Source organism: Microcaecilia unicolor, chromosome 12, assembly GCF_901765095.1.
Source record: "Microcaecilia unicolor chromosome 12, aMicUni1.1, whole genome shotgun sequence".
Taxonomy (NCBI): domain Eukaryota; kingdom Metazoa; phylum Chordata; class Amphibia; order Gymnophiona; family Siphonopidae; genus Microcaecilia; species Microcaecilia unicolor.
In genome coordinates this window covers 89,561,615-89,582,446 of record NC_044042.1, presented here as the reverse complement: position 1 = coordinate 89,582,446, position 20,832 = coordinate 89,561,615, and the positions used below count along the sequence as shown (strand labels likewise).

Here is a 20,832-nt window from a genome sequence, read left to right as displayed (position 1 = left end):
TTTATAACAGACAAGTAAAGTCAGAAAAGCATCAACTTATCGCTAGGAAATTAGCAACTTGTCTTCAACATGTTCCACTGGAACTTTGTTCCAATTCATTAATTCTAACACTACGGCTTCAGCACCATCTGCTATGACTTCTTCTATACATCCTGACATAATGGTGTCTTCTTTTCTATCTAAAATAGCAGGCTTTGGCAATAAAAGTACTACTGCAGTGCCTTAATTGATTTCTTCTCCAACAATAGGGTCAAACTGATAGCAAAACTCACCAAGGAGGAGCCACATGTCCTCTTTCTCTGCTTCTCTTTGACTAGTCTCACTAAGATTTTTGCCTCAATGCATCTCACTAATTCTCCTTTGGACCTGGTACCAGCTTCTTGGATGCAATCTTCCTGGCAAGGTCTTCTACCTTTGGCCCTTGCATTAATCATTCATAGCCTAGATGCTGGCATTTTCCCTGATCTTTGGAAAAAAGCTTAGATCATACCAATTCTCAAGAAACACACTTTAGATTCATTTGATCCTACTAATTATCGCCCGGTTTCAATTTTTATTTTTTGTTTTTTTGTCAAAACTGGCTGAAAAGGTTGTTTATTCTCAGTTAGAAGATTTTTGCTCTAAAACCCATATTCTACATCCAAGACAGTCCGGTTTTAGGTCAGGGCACAGCACAGAAACCATTATTATTGCTCTTCTGAATGACTTCCACACTACTATGGATAAGGGTCTTATTTAACTTGTGGTTTCCTTAGATCTATCTGCAGTTTTCGACTTGGTCAATCACATTCTCCTGTTAGCTAGACTTGAGGAGACTGGAATTTCTGGTACAGTACATCAATGGTTCTCTTTGTTTCTCTCTCAACGTTCTTTTGTCGTCAGTATGGGTTCTCAGATATCTTCACTGTATTCTTCAACTTGTGGTGTTTAAGGATCAGTTCTTTCACCCCTGCTATTTAACATCTTTCTGAGTCCTTTAGCCACACTCATATAGTCCTTTACAGTGGCGTAGCCACAGATGGGCCTGGGTGGGCCAGGCCTACCCAACAGTAGCACACATTTAATGGTAGCTGGAGGAGATCCCAAGCTCTATCAGCTGAAGACTTCTCCCTGATGGTAACAAAAATGCTAGTCTCCACGCTACCGGCACCTGCACATGCTCAGTTTTCAGCGCATGCCTGCTGCAGACTGCCAAGGTTGAAAGGGAAGGGAAATGGGACTTGATATACCGCCTTTATAAGATTTTTGCAACTACATTCAAAGCGGTTTACATATATTCAGGTTTTCTCACCAGCTGAGATATTTTTTTGGTTGGGGGGGGGGGGGGGGGGGGGGAGAACACTTGGTGTCCACCCAGGTCTTGCCTAGGCCCACCCAAAATCTATTTTCTGGCTACGCCCCTGGTCCTTTAATATTAATTTCTACATTTATGACATTTATTTTCCACATTAGCCCGAGTAGAACTCAGGTTCAATGTGGCTTACATAACAATTAGAAAAGCATGAACATGTTATTAACATATATTAACTGAAAGTAAAATACATCATATAATGTTAGACCACTAAAACTTGAGTTAGGAACAGATATAATTAAATACTTAGAGGCCTCTTACAGAGAGGTGGAAAGCCCAACACGGGTCTACCGCTCACTCTTCCGGGACTACCGCCGGCCCAATGCTGCTCCAAGTGCGTACCATTTCTGGGGGGAAAAAGAAAGCCCCGGAAATGGCTTGCACAACGATAACCCAGCAGTAACTGCAGCTTGGTAAAAGGACCTCTTAGTGATTTAAGCTAGATATGGAGGAAAAAAGGTAAGGGGCTAGGATTAACTGGGATAGACATGATTATGAAATATGATTATGCCCCATTTAAATTAAAACGACTCAGTTTAGATGCTCAAGTCACCAGTCTTACCAGATCCTCGTGTCTGACAAGTTTATGTCATGCTTCCTCTTTTTTTTCCAGATTAACAAATATATTAAACAAGCTGGTGCCAGTACTCATTTATGCTGACAATATCTTATTGGTCTATCTTGTAGTTCCTTTAAATATTGATCTGAAGCCTTTACAAGCTTGCCTTGTGTTGGAGAGTCTGTTGGCCAGCCTCTACTTCAGTTTGGTCATTACCAGATGCTCCACATTTTATTGCTTGGCCCCCTTGCTCTGGAATTTTCTACTGGGCACTCTAAAGTCTGACATGTCATTCCAAAGGTTTAGAAAGCACACGATTTTCAACACTTCTATGATTAATTTTCTCTCTGCTGTCTTTTGCTCATGTTGTTCAGTCCCTGTCACACAGCTTCAAGGCTCATTGTTTGTAAGTTTGTCTTGAATGACTGGTTGCACGCTGTCATATCTGAAAATGGAGTTCTTTAGTATCTTTAATTTTTGTCATAATTTTTATAATTTTATTGTAAACTGCTTAGCTCCTTTCCTAATATTAGGCGGTATATCAAGTTTTAACAACATTAACAATGTTAACTGACAATCTAACTGGTCAGATTTTCTGCTGAACATCTAGAGTTAGCTGAAGCTGAAAATTTGTCTCGCAATTTTTCATGTGTGTGAGTTTGTGTGTCTGTGTACACATATACACAAATCTAGTTATATACCTATCTATCTAGAGGGGGTGGGGCAGCTAGTAGGTCACTTGCTTGCTGGGCCCACAACCAGAGTTCAAACCTATATGGGATTTCTGTCAGGTAGACAGCCTCTGGCCAACTCAGCCATCAATCCACTTTCAGTTAGCAAATGAAAATTTGGCCCTAGCCAGGGGGTAAAAGTGACTGGGGAAGGCAATAGCAAACATCCCTGCTAATAATTTGCCATGAAACCACTGCACAAGTGGCAACCCCCATAAGCAGGGCTTTTCTTGAGGGGGTACTTGGGGGTACTGAGTACCGGCACCTTTTCCATTGTCTGCTAAAATTGACCCATGGACCCCAAGTTTTAATGAAAGAGCTCAGGCTCTACACACCAATTCTGCCTTGTCATAGATTCTGTGACTGATTGCAGGGGGTCTGGCTATTGTGGGGGTGGGTACCTCAGTGATCACCTCACCCCTGAAGGGTGGCCTAGCATTTGAGTACCGGCACCTTTTTTGCTAGAAAAAACGCACTGCCCATAAGTCATGTACATCTTATGTACAGTAGGTTATCTTTGCTTGTAATATATAGATGTACAGTACATATATATACACACACTTATTTCAGTTGGTATAGTACTTCTATTTCCAAAGTACTTCATTCAGAGTTAATCTAAATTCTAATATGTCAATACTTAAATGATATGGTCAGTGTTAAATCGTTCATGTTTATTCCAAAGAAGAGGCGGTCCTGAATATATCTATCAAGCCGTGACCGGCGCAACTATTCAGACAGTAGCGAATTTAGATAGCTGTGCATGTTAAACCTTTTTGCTGTGTAAAACTTATCTGAATAGCTATCCAGAGAGCAAATCAATATTGCCAATGATCCATAGTGGAAATACTCATGCTGTTCCCTCACTTTGCTCCTGCCAAGACAGGCTGTAAGAATTTTCAGCGGCACTGTTCAGATGGTGCCACTGAAAATATATGGATAGTGACTGGATATCCAGAGAGCGCTTTTCAATATCAGGCCCTAATTTTATAATGAATAAATCACTATTAAATCTGGATCCCACAGTGAGGTGAGACATTCGTTTGCTGTACCCATATGAGGGTGTGATTAGTCAACTTTCCTCCGTGAGGATGATCTCCCACTACTGAAGGTGATTTAGGGCAGCACAGGATATCTTGGGAACAATTTTGAGTAGCTCATACAAAACCCATGGGCACAAAAGTACCTGAGGACACTCGATGAGGTGGCAAGCAATTGCCTGGGGCTCCAGGCTGGAGGGAGGAGGTGAACTGTGATGCCCAAAACATGTGGAGCTTTTCATCAATCCAAAAATAACCACCCGTGGAGGTGCACTAGTTCCTACAGCAAAGGATGCAGAAGCAAAAAGTAGGAAGAGTGGGCTCTTCTCAAATACTGGAGGAGACGTGATGATGAAAATAAAGTCTTTATTGCAAAAAAAAACCGACTCAACACAGCAGCCGTGTTTCGGCACGCAAAGCGCCTTCCTCAGGAGTCTTATGATATATAGTTGATTAAGAAAAAATCAATACACACAAAACGATATAAATATAATCTGAAGTTCAACAGGGAATGATACTGGAATGTCAAAATAGTTTCAAGCCGAAACATGTCTGCTGTGTTGAGTTGTTTTTTTTGCAATAAAGACATTATTTTCATCAATTATTTATTTTTTATTTTATTTATTTGTTACATTTGTATCCCACATTTTCCCACCTCTTTGCAGGCTCAATGTGGCTTACATAGTACCGTAAATGGTGTTAACCAATTCCGGTATGAACAAATACAAGGTATGAACAATTACAAGGTGATTTTATGGTAGAATGAGGTACATGTATGCTAGAGACAATTGGGGAGAACTTAGAGAGAGAGAGGAAGAGTTAGGATATGTCCATTACGGTCTCTGGTTATGTTGTGTCGCAAGTGTCCAGGTTTTTTTTATGTTGGGTCGGTGGGATATGCCCTTCTGAACAGATCTGTTTATAGTGCTTTCCGGAAATTCAGGTGGTCGAGCGTAGTTTTTATTACTTTTGGTAGTGCGTTCCACAGTTGTGCGCTCAAGTAGGAAAAAGCTAGATGCATAAGTGGATTTGTATTTGAGGCCTTTGTTGCTTGGGTTTGAAAAGAGCCCACCCTTCCTACTTTTTGCTTCTGCACTGTACACTTCAACCAGCTGATCAGTGAAACGAACATTGCAGTGATGAGAACGCAGGCACTACCAGCCAGAGCATAAAGTGAGACATGCATGAGGTTTAGGAGATGGGGATGATAGAACAGGAGCTCCTCAGGCTGATGTTGACCACTTGTGCTAGGACTATTGTGGAGATCCCTTCCCAACCTTTCACTCCCAATCAACCCAAAACAGAGTTTAGCGCATGCACACTGTACCTGTCTTTTCTGCAGAGCATTTAAATGTGATAGAAGACATATCTTTGGAATTCAAAAACATATGTGATTATCTTCCACTCTCATCATAGCCATTTTATTCAAGGATAAATATTCTTTACTAGTGAAGCCAGGTGGGTATATTTACCCACTCTGAGGCATATACCCCCAGATTCTGTATATGGTCTATGAGGTCTATCATGTATCCTGGGACAACGTTATAGATGATTTTGTGGACAAGGGTGCAGATTTTGAAGATGATCCTTTCTTTGATGGGTTAACTAGATAATCAACGCTGTTATTTGGATGGTAACAAGCAATTATCAGCACTAATTGGCATTAATTGAGATTTACATGCGCAGCTCGCTAAGAGTATTCCATAACATGGTGCGCCAAATTTCTAAGTCGCATAGTTGAAAAGGGGGCGTGGACAGGGGCAAGGCATGGGCATTTCTAAAATCTATGCGCATTATTATAGAATACACCTGCTCTAGGCCAGATTCTATATATGGCACCTAAATAATCCACGTGGAACTAAGCGTGTTCTTTACGATTTAGACCAACTTTATAGAATATGCTTAGTTGACACTGTAGCGCCTAAATCTATGCATGCCTATTTATGTCAATAAAAGCCTGGTGTTCATCCATCTGCATAGATTTAGGTGCACTGATCCATATTCTGTAATTAGGCGTGGAAATTTTGGAATGTCCACGAAATGCCTATAAACATGCCCCTTTTAAAATACGAGCATTTTTACAATTTAGGCGCAGTTCTTTATAGAATATGCTTAGCAAGTTCCACGCATAAATTATTATAATTGCCAATTAGTGCTCATTATTGCTTAAGTGCTGTTAAAAACACTCATTTTTTTTGTTGCATTTGTACCCCACACTTTCCCACTCATGGCAGGCTCAGTGTGGCTTACATGGGGCAATGGAGGGTTAAGTGACTTGCCTAGTGTCACAAGGAGCTGCCTGTGCCTGAAGTGGGAATTGAACTCAGTTCCCCAGGACCAAAGTCCACCACCCTAACCACTAGGCCACTCCTCCACTCCACTCATTGGCTTGTTAAGTCAATTAATTTATGCGCGTATTCCCTGCGGAAATCTAGGCACCATATACAGAATCCGCTCCTCGGCGCCTAATTTAGGCATTGGGATTTACAAGTAAAAGGTGGCCTAAATGGATGCAACCAAATTTACTCGCATTGTGAACCGCTCAACGTATTCTATATACCGTGCAGAAATTTAAGCCTATTCTATAAAATTTAGGTGTACTTTAGAGTATACGCCTAGGCGTAATTTTTTCAGCGCACATTTTTCAGGCACCATATACAGAATCTAACCCATAATTTTTAACCTTAGGGATTTAGCCAGGATAAATTCCTTTGAAAACGGACTTTTTAAAATTTTTATTTAGTGCTGTGAATAAATTTGTTTAGAGGTGCCAGAAAGCAGCAATAATCTCAATTTGTGCTGTTTTAGAAAGGCAACGAATGAAACACAGAGAGAAAAAATATGGTAAAATAACGTTGAAGACTATAACTGAGAAGGTCTCCCTCTTCCCCATGACTTAAAGGTCTCCTGTCCTCTGTGCAATAACATTAGAGATTCCTTCCCATTCCGTCATATGTGAAGCCCTTTCGGAGCCCAGACACTTCCCTCCCCTTCCTCAATGCAGACTCACCAATGCAGACTGTGTCAGTCATGGGTGTACATTCCTCCAGCAGCGACTCACCCTCCTCACAGAACTTGCAGGGCATACAAGGGTCCATGCTATTGTCCATGTCAGAAAAGGTGCCGTCTGGACATGGTTCACATATGGTGTCCTGCTGGTTACTACAGGGGAACATCATCCCAAAGCCCAGACCACAGCTCTGGCATGGCTCACACTCACTGCTCTTTTTGTTCAGATAATATCCATAGTTGCAGGCACAGACTGCGTCATCTGTCTCCACACAAGGTGCGACCATGCGCTTCAGACCTAGGCATATGGTGCAGGGTTTGCATGGCTCTGTGTGGCTCACCGTGTCAGAATACGTTGAACCTAGAATCGAGAAAAAATAATCCAGACTAAGAGGAATGCAATGGAAGCGTGGTCAATCTCCAAATCAGGAACCCCTCCCCCCTCCTTATTGTATCAACATATGTAGATACGAAGGTCACAAAACCTTCAAATCACTACCAATAAGTCCTGCAGGCAGTGTGGGAAGCTCTTTCAGAAGAACTAAAACTCATGTATGTTGTACTAATTAGTGGTTATCATAGTTCAACAGTTTCACCAACATTAGTAGTTTAGCCCTCGGGGGTGGGGGGGGGGGGGGGGGACCTCTACTTTACCTTGCATGCTGTGCTGCTGGAAAAAAGAGAAATGGATTAGAGCAATGCTTCTGAGCCCAGTCTTTGGGGCACACCCAGCCAGTCAGGTTTTCAGGATATCTACAATGAATATGCATGAGCTACATTTGCATGCATTGCCTGGTAGGAATGCAAATATCTCTCATGCATATTCCTTGTGGATATCCTGAAAGCCTGACTGGCTGGGTGTGCTGGCTCCAGATTTGACCAGCATGTTGATCCAGTCCTGGTTTTACTCTCTGGCAAGCAGGGACTTGTAATTGTAATTTCTCTATTACACTCCCTTAAAAAAAACCCAACAGATTGCAAGATCCAGCATGCAGAGGGGTAAACACAGGAACAAGTCACTCAGTTGGCCAAATCTGGAGCTAGTTGGCAATCTTAGGAGTCCTTTTGTTTTTTGTATTTGTTCATTTTCAGATAGCAATAAATAGTTAATTTATTGATTTATATTCTGCCCATGTTACTTAAGCAAATACCAAAAAATACATACATAATTCCCAAAACACAGAACTAAAATACACTAAAGTAATACAGACATCCAACAAATAATCAAGTGCAAACAAAAACCTCAACTACGTCAAAACTCCTCCTGTCTCCCCTTAGACTGCAACAGCAGGACAGCCAGTAGTTGGTCCAAATTGAACTTTATTGAAGACAAGCAAAAAAGCCTGTTTCGTGAAAAATAAAACGGGCCCTAGGAAGGCTATCGTCTAAGCGATTTCTCCTCTTTCCCCTGCTCTCCCCTCCATGTTCAGCGATTCTCCTCCCCCCTCCCATCCCATCCATATCCAGCGATTCTCCCCTCCCATCCATGTCCAGTGACTCGCTCCAGCCCCCACCTGCCCCCCTTTTAAGCACCCAAGGTCAAGTTCAACCCCAGCCCTCACCTGCCCGCCCTCGTCTCCCACAACAGCCCTCTTTTCCTTCCTGCTGCCCTGCCTTTAAAACTTTCCTTTTACCTCAGGTCGCAGCAGTGGCAGGCTCGGCTCACGTCACCTCCAGCCTTCCCTGTCCTTCCCTCTCAGTGTCCCGCCCTCCTCTGATGTCATTTCGTCTTTCTGCGAGGGCGGGACACTGAGAGGGAAGGGAACGCTGGAGACGAGCTGACATAAGCTCATTTGCATATGGTTACGAACCTAGCCAGCCAGCCATCCAGGGACACAGATGGACAAATTATTATATAGAGAGATAAAACCAGACCTAACGGGTTTATTGAATAATTTGATGACTCCTGATGTAGGCAAGTGCCAAAACTTGGCCAAGTTGCAGTGACGTTCCTGTTCCGGGGCAGAGGGAGCATGGAACGAACGACGGTCAGGCGCACGCGGCACCCCCACAGCGGCGTGCACCCGGGTGGGGGGCTCTTTTGGGGGGGTGTCCTTTCGCCGGGGGGGAGGCCGTGCTGCATCCGGGGGGTGCTGCGCATCGGCGATCCGCCCCGGGTGTCAGCCCCCCTAGGAACGCCACTGCCAAGTTGCATTTGGTTTTATCTTGAATAAAGTTCCATTTAGACCAACTACTGGCTGCCCTCCTTCCCTGTACCACCTCTGCTGTTGGAGTCATTCTTACTGGTGCTGCAGAGGTCTCACTCCTGTTTTCCTTCGTTCCCTTAGACTGTGTTTTTAACAAGTTTTTAAACTGTACTGTATCATTCATTGACCTAATTTGCACTGGTAGTTTGCGCCACAATACTGGACCTGCAATTGGAAAAGTGTGTTGCCTGATCTCTTCAGAATGAACTTTCCTTAACGCCGGGATGGAAAAGTGGCGCCTGCGTCTGACCTCAAAAACCTATTTGAATGATAAATTTTCAGAACCATAGCCAGAGAGACATCTGAATCCTGTTTCAATGTCTTGTGTATCAACAGTCGTATCTTTAAAAACAACGCTTTTCTCCACAGGCAACCAATGAAATTCTTTAAAAAAAAAAAAAGGGCTAATGTTGGAAGCAAGAGCAGCCCGAAATAAGTTGAGCTGCTGTATTTTGGATAATCTGCAGTGCCCCTAATACTGGACCCTAGTAGTCCCAAATGTAGGGTGTTGCAATAATCTAACCCACTAATTACCAAGCTTTGAACCATCAATTTAAAATCCTCATTAAGGCTACAAACCCTTCAATCAACATTGTCAGCTTGAAAAGTGAACGTTGAACAATCTTTCTAATATGTGGTTTTAAACCTATAAATCTATGGTTCCATTTTAAAAAGAATCAAGCGATTTGCTGAGTGCAGAAAGGGAAAAGCTCAGATATAGGGCCTTTATACAGATGGAAGAAGTGAATTCCTTTCAAGGAAAAGACAACAGAATAATGCCGGTTTCACCTACAAGCATGTACGAGGCCCCCCATATCCTGCAGCATTCCTGAGTACTATAGCCATGTGTGAGGGATCCAGATTTCCTTCAGCGTTCCACAATATTACTGAGGGATAGGGTTACCAATATTTGGTCTCCACAAAAAGAGGACACATGCCCTGCCCCGCCACACCCCCACCCGCCCTCTTTCACATCCCATCCGCCCCCTGTCACATATCGCCCCCCCCCCTTTCACCCCCGCCCCCATCACACCCCCCTAAGGGTGTCCTAGCCTCCCCTCTCCTTACCTTACTCTACTGCCCTGGTGGTCTAGTGTCCTCTTTGGGGCAGGAAAGAACCCCCTTTTTTTTCCTGCCTGCAGTGCTGCTCTGCATTCTGTTCCCTTTGCAATGCTGAGTGCTGACGGTCCCGGCGCCGATTCAAAATGGCTGCCGACAGTTGAAGTGGCCATTTTGAATCGGCTCCGGGACCGTCAGCACTCAGCATTATAAGGGGAACAGAATGAAGGGCAGTGCTCTTGGCAGGAAAGACCTCTTTCCTGCCTCGAAGAGGTCACTAGACCCAGGGCCGTGCTGACACGGTAAGCGAGGTAAGCAATGCAGGGGGGCACCGACCTCTAGAGGGCGCCACTCACTTGCAAAATCTTTTAACTGAAGTTGTGATTCTCCTCTCTCCCCTGCCCATCCCGCATCAGGAAGTGAAGGTAGCCCAGCAGTGCTGAGACAGACAAGCTGCTCTGCTAAAGCTGCTTCAAAGAGTACAACCAGCAGCTATTTATGGCTTTGGTGTGTGAACAACTTTCATTCAGGGTGAGCTGGAACAACATTCAAATTAAAGAGAACAGGTTTGGAGGCAGGTGTGCAAGTGAGACTGGGGAGAAATAAAAAATAAATAGTGTAATTGTTATCTGTAAGTGGTTCAAAGTTTTTGTTTTTTGAGCATGTACACTGAGAGGAGGGCATGACTGCAATGATGTGTACATAATTATCATAGCTACAGCTAAAATCCATTTAATTGGCTGAGGTTCAAAGAGGCAGTTTAGCTGACGTATAGTGTAGAATAGCTGGTAAGTAAAAATCTGATTGCTTTTTTTGTGTGTTTGTTTTTATATAAAACATTCTGCTTGGATAGGGAGAGTTTGTGATATTTGAAAATACATTTTGCTTTAATGAAATTGCTAAACTTTAGAGTCAGAGACTTATCAATGAGGGATACATACAGTGGAAAGGAAGCCCTGGAAACAGTTAAGAGGACAGATACCAGCAACAGAATCAGATACTGGGCCAGCATGATCAGCAAAAGAAAGTCACCAGCCAACAAAGGTAGAAAAAAAATCGTTTTATTTTCATTTTAGTGTTTGGAATATGTCCACTTTGAGAATTTACATCTGCTATCTTATTTTGCAATGTATAGTAGTCTCCAAGAGACTGGGCTCCCAGTGAGCCAGGGAGGTCAGACTGTGTAAATGAAATGAAGAGACCCCCCCCTCCCACACACACACTGTAACAAAGACAGGAACATGCATAATCAAAGCTTAGGTCTCTGCAGTTACAAGGGCTGGCCATTCCTAATTATGCTAATAGTTTTTAATAGGCTAAGTCCCACTGAAAAGCCTCTTTATAAAGGCAGTGCTTTCTCTGGAGAGCAGTGTTAAGAAACAGCAGGAATTGTGTTTATTTTTTTAAACTGCTTTCCTGTGTAAGCTAATTTACAGTTTTCTAGTATATGCTTGACATTGAAGGGTGTGGTAGACCCTTTTGTCAGGTCTGGCAGGGCCTGTAGTTTTCAGTCTAAAGGAAAGACAGGTAGCAATGGAGAAACATCTAATGAAGAAGTGAGACAGGGGAGGGGGCACCAACTGATAGTCTGCAGGGGGGCACCAGAGACCCTTGGCACGGCCCTGACTAGACCACCAGGACAGTAGAGTAAGGTAAGGGGAGGGGATGCTAGGATAGGACACCATTAGGCCCGCCCGCCAGCCTGCCCGTTTGTCCGGAAATCCGGACAAATGGGCAGACTGGCAAAAGCCGCCCAGTTCCCCGGTCAAGTCCTCAAAAAGAGGGCATGTCCAGGTAAAACCGGACATATGGTAGCTCTACTGAGGGATCCACTTTCCCTGCAACATTTCTCAGTATTTTAGCCATGTGTGAGGGATCCACAATCCCTGAAGCATTCCCAAGTACTATAGTTGTGTCTGAGGCATTCACATTTCATACTGTATGTGAGGGTCCCACAGTCCCTGCAGTCCTTCCCAGTACTAGTATTAATATCATAGAAAATATAAAGAGGAAGCTAGAGTAGAAAAATTCTGTCTTTTGTATCTGCAGGGAGCAGCACTTACAGCTCTTAATCACAGTAGCAGGCAGACTGCATGGGTCATTTTGGACTACAGTTAGCCTAATTGACTCTGTTACTATGATCCCACTCACATAACAAAAGAAGAATTAGGAAACAGAAGCCCTTCCTTCCAAACTAATGATATTTCTCTGAATCCACGCAAAAGGAATTATCCGAGATTCAGCCAGCGACAGTCAGCGTTTTTTTTAAATGCTAATTGTCCGGCTAGTTTAGCCCCCAATATTCAGTGCTGGGCCATGTCTGGCACCAGCACTGAATATCGGGGGCTAAATGAAGATGGGCTGGCTGTTGGAGCTTATGCGGGCCTGGACGATATTCAGCTGTGGCCTGTATAAGAAAGTTATGCAGATACTGGCTGAATATCGGGCTGGGACCCGCATAAAAAATTATATTTTCCCCCTCCCACACCCCAATGAGGTCCATAAGCACCCATCTAAAGTCCCCCCATCAGCATCCCCCCCCCCCCGAACAAAGGCCCCCCACCAACAAAAGCCTCCCTTCCTGTCAGCATCCCTCTCTGATCTCCCGCTCAGGATAAGACTCTTCCCGGTGCCTACCTGACCTCCCTGGCATCAGGGCATCAGGAACAAACTCCCCTCACTCCTGCCCCTAGTGGCAGCTTCTTCAAAATAGCGGTACTGCCCCGCTGGACCACCAGGGAAATTAGGTAGGCTCTTGGAGGGGGGGAGGGGGCTATCCTGAGGGGGTGGGGATGGAAGGGTGATGCTGATAGGCAGGCAGCTTTTGTTTGGGGTGATGCTGACAAGGGGACTTTTGTTGGAGGCCTAAACACCTCATGGGGGGGCAGGAGGGGGGAATTGAGGGGGAAATAATTTTTTTTATACAGGTCTGCATAAGATAAGCAGGTGAATTTAGGCCAGCTTTTGAGCCATCCTAAATTCACCCACTTAACTTATGCGGGCCTCGGCTGAATATTGCCAGTACCCGCATAAGCTCCGGCTCCTCCACAGTGCTGCCACCTGGCCTGCCCCTGACCACCCCACTTTTTTAGGGCCAGTCAGAGGTGATATTTAGTGGCATTCCCTGCTTTTTGTGCAGCAGTTGGGTGGCAATGGGTGATTTAAGTGGGCAGGAGAGGCTAAAATGACTGCAATGACCTGAAAGGTTCATATGGCAACAAAAAACTAAGCACATGATCGTCACCTGCCATTCCAAAGGCAATCAATTTGAATCTCTTAGGAGGGGCATACCATAAGCCAATGATTTTTTCTTATGTAACAGGCGAATAGCTGCATTTTGTACCAGTTGTATATCTTTATAGCTGGTACTTCGGCAAACCACAATAAAGGGAATTACAATAATCCAACCTCAAAACTACAAAAGAAAGAATCAAAATGCCAAATCCTTATGATTCAATAAGGATCTAATCTTCTCAAAAACCTTAAATTGACAAAAGAGGCTTGATCCACTGTAGAAATGTTGTCTTTATTCCAGTGGCGTTCCGACCCTAGCTGACACCTGGGGCGAAACGCCGATGTGCCCCCCCCGGTGAAATGACACCCCCCCAGGTGCACGCCGCTGGGGGGGGGTGCCGCGAACGCGCAATTCGCATGTGTTCACTGCTCCCTCTGAGTCTGCCCCGGAACAGGAAGTAACTTGTTCCAGGGCAGACTCAGAGGGAGCAGTGAACACATGCGAATTGCGAACTCGGACTGAGACAGGGCAACAGGCGCGCGCCGCGGCACCCCCCCAGCGGCGTGCACCCGGGGCGGACCGCCCCCACCGCCCCCCCTTGGTACGCCACTGCTTTATTCCAATTTATGATCTAACCAGACATCTAAATTTCTTAGCAACAGTTTTTTGGTAATATTAGTCCATACACTTATACTGATTCCTATGTCAGTTGCAGACCAGCCTGTACATTTTCTTTCTTTTTTTTTTTTTTTGCTTCATATTTTTATTAATAATTTTGTGTCAAACATAAAACAGACAGTAAAACAAACAATAACAACAATCCATGGCATATACAATAAAAAATCAGAGCATTAGCAGCGTTCCATCCCTAGATACCAGCAGGAATACACAAGGTTAGGTAATGACAGGAGATTCTTGACAAAATAAATCCAAGCGGGTCCAGGTCTTTAATACTGACTTAACTCTATGATGTTTGCGAGCCAAAATCATTTCAAACTTTCTGATCACACATACATAGCTCCACCATTCATTGTATTTTTCTAATGTTAACAATTTTTTACTCACAAAAAGAACTAAATTGATCTGCAGTTAAACCTGTCTCATTGGACCAAGTTTGTACCTGCAGTATTTATAAATTTCCTCAGATTCGGAGAAAGAGCTCCTGTCTGGATAAATCACTTGTTCGGGACTATTCGCTGATATTCAGTGGCATTTAACTGGTTAATGCCACCGAATATCACCACAGACTGCTAAATTCAAAGTCAGCTATTTTGTGGACGGTCCGGGGGTGAAGTCAGCACTTTTGTGGTTAGATGTTGATATTCAGCACTTAACTGCCTACATTAGGCGGCCATATTGGACCGCACACATGTCAGTCCTATCTTTATGTGGTGTCACTTGGGTGGTTACATGCTGAATATCGTACTTAACCCCATAAGAGATAGCCGGCCATACAAACCTGGATATTCATGGCCTGGCATTTAATATCCAGGAATAATGTTGGCAGTGGTTAGAAAAAATGTGCACCAACGCCAGCTGACTATTGACCCGACAGATTCCAGCTGAATAAAGCCATGTTCTTGGTGGTATTCCAAGGAGTCCATGTGTATCTTCTTTAGGGAAGTTTGTTTCTCTGTCCTTAAGTCTGCATATCTCATATGTGAAACGAGTAGCTGGTCTCTATCCATCTGCCTGAAATGTAGAATCATCTACTCTGCTAGGACTCTGGACATTGCATTTTAAAGTTGTGAGTCTCTTTAGAAATGAATATTCATAACTTCTGATATCGGCTGCAAACGAAGGCATGGGCAGGTCTTCATTATCTATTCTACATGTCATATATTATATGTACGTATGAGAAATATTTCTTTTGTTCATTATCGTTTTACTGTTTATTAAAATATATTTTCATGTAGATATATCTATTGTTTTTGTATGTTTTTAAGACATTTCTTATAAGTACATTTATTTGTGGGGCTCATGTCTCTCTTGCACATGTAAATTAGGAGATGCCACAAATTTCACATAGCAAAATATTAATTGCAGGTTCACACACATTCTACAGATACATCTCTCTACTACAGATACATTGAAAATCATGGCAGAAAATGATCATAAGACTTATCCAAACTGACAGCCCAGTCTCTACAACCCTGTCTTTTCCATCTGAGAGACCTTTAATGCTTGTCTTCTGCTTTCTTGAATTCTGATAATTGTCTTCCTCATCACTCCACAAGGGGGTTGTTCCATACTTATACCACTATTTTTCATGCAGAAATATTTCCTTAGTCTATTCCCTTTTGTCTCCATCCCATGGCCCTTTGTTCCAGAGCTTCCTGCCTCTTGTACATTTATGTCATGGATGTATTTAAATGTCTCTATCATCTCTCTCTTGTTCTATCTTTCTTCCTAGGAGTGGAGGAGTAGCTAAAATGCTTACAGCAGCAGGTTAAGCAGCAGGGAAACTAGGATTCAAATGTCACTTCTGCTCTGTGTGATACTTGACCTTCCATTGCCTCAGGTACAAACTTAGATTGTAAGCCTTCTGGGGACAAGGAAATACATCCTGTGCCTTTATGCCTTGAGATGATACTGAAAAGCATGAACAAAATGCACCCCTCCCTTCCCAGATATATATGTTTAGATCTTTGAGTATGATCCCGAACGCTTTATGAGAAAGACCATCAGGCATTTTAGTAGTCACCCTCCTTCCTGTTTATAGTTTTTGGTCTACAGAACTATGCACAGTAGTCCAAATGAATACTATCACCTTCTTTTTCCTGCAGGCCATTCCTTCCTTAATGCACCCAAGCATTCTTCTAGCTTTTCCTAACAACTTCTCTGTTTGACCACCTTAAGATGATCAGATATAATCACCCTCAAGTCCTACTCTTTTGTGCACAGAACAACTTCACCCCTTATACTGTATCACACTGTGAGTTTTTATTAGGGGGGGAATTCAGTGGGTGCCTTCTTTTAGACGGAACACACAAAGGTGGAAGCAAACCAAGTCCAAATTACCAGCCCAAACAGGAAGTAAGAGTGTCAAAACAGGTTTATTAGGACCCTACACAGTCCGTGTTTCGGCAACACACCTTCCTCAGGGGTCTAAAAACATAAAATACAAAATTTAAACACACAAAAAAAAAACAGATATTGAAAATAGGAGATAATAAAATGTGATATGTATAAAAGTGATAATACAGTTAAAAACACACACAGCGGTGATAATAATGTAACTATAAGAATACATAAAATATATATATATATATATATATATATATATATATATATATATATATATATATATATATAAAACATCAGAAAACAATAAAACTAGTATATAAAAGATCACATAAGATATCAATGTGACGTAGTAATGATAGCAAGGAGGAACAAACCATGATTAAAAATGCGATAAAAATTATTCATTCAGGTATATCAAAGGACAAGGAGTATAACTGGAAATGCAAGCACCATCACAACTGGATACATGTATGGGAATGGTAATAAAAAAAATAACCATAAATATCAAAACACCTAAAAGTTCAACAGCGACACCCCCCGAGGCTGCTGCCTCCCAATTGCTACTCAGGCCGCCGGCGCCACAGTCCCCAATCTCCACCCGCCCACCCCCAGCCCCGTTGACAGCCTCCCTCCGTCTGCCACCGGGCCCCTGTATTCAAATCGATTCAGCAGCGCCTCACCTCCGTGTGAAAGTGCAGCGGCAGATCGCCTCCCTTCGGGCCTTCCCTCCCTGTGTCCTGCCCTCGCGGAAACAGGAAGTTACATCAGACGAGGGCGGGAAACAGGGAGAGAAGGCGCTGCCGAATTGTTTTGAATGCAGGGGGCCCGGTGGCAGATGGAGAGGGGCTGTCGACGAAGCCAAGGGCAGATGGGTGAGACCGGGGACTGCAGCGAAGGTGGGCCCGGGGAATTTTGTCACTCCTGCCCCCCCTCTCGGCAGCCCTGGTTCCCTGCATCGCTGTTGAACTTCTAGGTGTTTTGGTATGTATGGTTTTTTTTTTTTTTATTACCATTCCCATACACGTATCACATTTTTAATTATGGTTTGTTCCTCCTTGATTTCATTACTATATCACATTGATATCTTATATGGATTTTTATATATTAGTTTTATTATTTTCTGATGTTTTTTTATATATATCTTATATATATTTTTTGTTATGTATTCTTATATTGACATTATTATCACTGCTGGGTGTGTTTTTAACTGTATTATCACTTTTATACATATCACATTTTATTATCTCCTATTTTCAATATCTGTTTTTTTGTGTGTGTTTAAATTTTGTATTTTATGTTTTTAGACCCCTGAGGAAGGCATGTTGCTGAAACACAGACCGTGTAGGGTCCTATTAAACCTTGTTTTGACGCTCTTACTTCTTCTTTGGGCTGGTTATTTGGACTTGGTTTGCTTCCACCCTTGTGTGTTCCTCTTGCTTCTTTGTGGAAGACATGGACCTCTTTTGCCTTCTTTTAGGTACCACGAGCCCAATATTCAAAACAATTTAATTGGCCTGGGGTAGCTCCTGGCCATTTAAATTGCCTAACCAAGGCTAATCAGGCATTTTCGATGGCACTTAACCAGATAGAGCTGCTGAAAATGTCCGCCTAGCTGGCTATTTTGTGGGCATTCCAGGGGTGGAGTTGGCACTGAGGGCCCTGTTTATTAAGGTGTGCTAACGTTTTTAACGTGCGCTAAAAATTAGTGTGCGCTAACCATGTAGATGCTCATAGGAATATTACGGGCATGTACATGGTTAGCGTGCACTAAAAATGCTAACATGCCTCTAGTGTGGCCTAGTAAACAGGGCCCCTAAGCCAGTTGTGCCATTTCGGCACTTAACTGGCTAAGGGGTCCTTTTACAAAGGCGCACTAGCATTTTTAGTACACGCTAAATGCCACCTCACCTTTGTAAAAGACCCCCTAAGTTAACCACATAAAAAGGACTACACAAAACACAGCCTTATCTTTATCTGTTCTTCATAGCCGGTGAAGTGTCTAATATTTATTTGACATTTATACCCCACATTATACAATAGTCAATTGTTTCAATGTGGCTTACAATAAAGGTGTAAGGAGACGGATAGGAGACAATCGAAGACCTAACAGTGTGCTAAGTAATGTCTGGATTACATGGTGATTCAACTAGGTAATAAGTACATATTGATGGCCTTTACGTATTGATACATGTTTATAATGCTCATTTGGGCGAAGCATCCTAGTTGCTTAGTTTAGGGTTGTTTGGTTTGCTGGTTCATTTATGTGTTCTTTTTGTGGAAGTGATTTTTGAAGAGGAACACTTTTAGATGTTTCTGGAATTTTACACAGTCATGTATTTGTAATCCTTTGGTAGTGAGTTCCACGTGGCCCAATGATCTCAACATCTGCCAAGCTGAGATCTGTTGGAGGCACTAAAGAGGTCAAACACCTCTGCTCACTGTTCATGAAGACAAGCTGGAGCCCCTAGCACACTTAGGTCCCCTGTTACAAAGGCACACTAGCGTTTTTAGCATGCACTTAAAAATAAGCATTTAGTGCGCTCTAATCATTAGACTTTGTAAAAGACCCCCATAACCAGCTAAGGGTTGTCTAGCTGTATATGTCAGGATATTAAATGCTACAGCCTGGATGTGGCCATAGGAGCCAACTTTTCAAAATTATTGGGGGTGCTAAGCCTAATGCAAACAACCCTCCCTGGACAAATACAAGCAATTTTCTCAATATTGGGGGTGCTCAAGCACCCACAGTACCCACAGAGTCGGCTCCTATGTGGCCCAGTATTGACTATTCAGATAAAGTTGCCAGCGGTCAGCAAAACGCCAACTGCCACCGGCTGAATATTGGGACCCATGATGCCATGCAATAGGAGCCTATTCCGTAAGAGCATCTGGGGCCCCAGATTCTGTTATACAATACTAGTGTAACGCAGTATCCGTGTGCCTTGCAGACCTGGTGTAACTGCGGTTGCATAAATACAGCAGGACGTTTGGAGGAGTAGCCTAGTGGTTAGTGCAGTGGACTTTGATCCCGGGGAACTGAATTCAATTCCCACTGCAGCTCCTTGTGACTCTGGGCAAGTCACTTAACCTGAATATATGTAAACCACTTTGAATGTAGTCCCATTTCCCTTTCCTTAACTGACAGTGATATTTGCTCCTCCCATGCATTTATGCACTATGCCATCTATGCAGTTTGTTATACAAGAGCGCTTAAATACCCTGCTGGCACTTAAGTAAGACAGTGCCTGGTTGGCTTATGGAGGACCGCTGATACCTGGATATTCAATGCCTGGAAGCTGTGTATTTCCCAGCACTGACTATCTGGGGTCAGTTCGGCCTGAGGCTGTGAGTGGCTCAGACACCATTTACTGTCATGGGCTGAATTTTGGGCCCTTAAATTCATACATGTTATCCAAGTTTCCGAGTGTGATCCCACACATCAAGTAGGATATCTGAGCAGTTTACAATCTGAAAGTGGAAAAGCAGGTGAACAGTATAAGGAGGGAAGAAATGGAACTACAATAAATGATAGGAAAGGTTGGGCAGCAAAAGGGATAGCTAGGAAAAAAAAAAACAACCTACATCTGAGTTGCCTGGCAGGCTTACCCCCCAAAACAGCCTCGAGTTAGACAAAACCATTGGGCTTAAGTAAAAGCATCTTTGAATAGATAAGTTTTGAGATCAGATTTGAATTTTCCTAAACAGGTCTGCAATCTAAGATGGAGGGGTAAAGCAATCCATAGAGTGGGGCCAACTGAGAAAACAGAATGACGTGGTATTGTCACGAAATGCCTAGCCACCCGCCTGGGGTTACCCCGCGCCACTTACAGGGCACAGCTCAGGTCTACCTGCACCTGCTACTTGTGCTCTACACTACAATCCTCCACCCACCGACTGGGTCACAACCGCCTCTGGGCAAGTCTCCTGCTCTCAAATTATCTCCAGTGATTTCTAGGTTACTAGGGCCACACTCCCAGTGGTCCTACAGTTCCCAGAAAGCACAGACCCAACACACAAACCACCAGGATTCTTTATCAGTCCAGAGAGGCAATACACTAAATAATACTACTTATTGTCTTTTAAAAATTGAACAGTGGAACAAAATAGTGTAATCAGCAAACAATAACAGGTAACTTAAATATGGATCAATTATAACACTAACTAAACATTTGTTTACTTCCTGAAAGTACCCGGGGAGATCAGGACATATAGCTTGCTCACCAGTTATCAAATATAACCGTTTTTGCAGGGCTTCAGCAAAGAGCTTTCTCTCTCTCTCTCTTCTCCCAGGCTGAAACAGGGAAAAAACCCCCAGTACAGTTCAAAAGTAATGAACTCCTGGGCCAATCAGAACCCGGTAAACAAGTTTTAAAAGTGTAATGCTCACGGTACTGTAGATTCACTTCTTTACTGAGTGAAACTAAAAGAGGGCATTCACTTTTCAATACTAGGTTTAACATAAGACCTGCATCACCTGCTGGCCAAACTAGAGAAATGCCCTTCAGAATTAATTTAGCAGTTTACAGGCTTAAAACACACTGCTCTGTCACAGGTATCATATCTAATTTGTCGGAACGGAGGTATGACTAGGGGGTGCTGTTGGGGATAAATGAAGAG

The 20,832-nt window shown here is 43.2% G+C and overlaps 1 protein-coding gene across 2 annotated transcripts in view; it reads right to left on the bottom strand.

Moving 5' to 3' along the window:
* Window positions 1–20,832, bottom strand: part of NGFR (nerve growth factor receptor) — a 147,180-nt gene that overhangs the window by 64,008 nt on the left and 62,340 nt on the right. For both annotated transcript variants that reach the window (XM_030221183.1, XM_030221184.1), the window contains exon 3: window positions 6,689–7,048. In XM_030221183.1, the coding sequence (XP_030077043.1) occupies window positions 6,689–7,048 (360 nt within the window). The remainder of the gene's footprint in view (window positions 1–6,688; window positions 7,049–20,832) is intronic.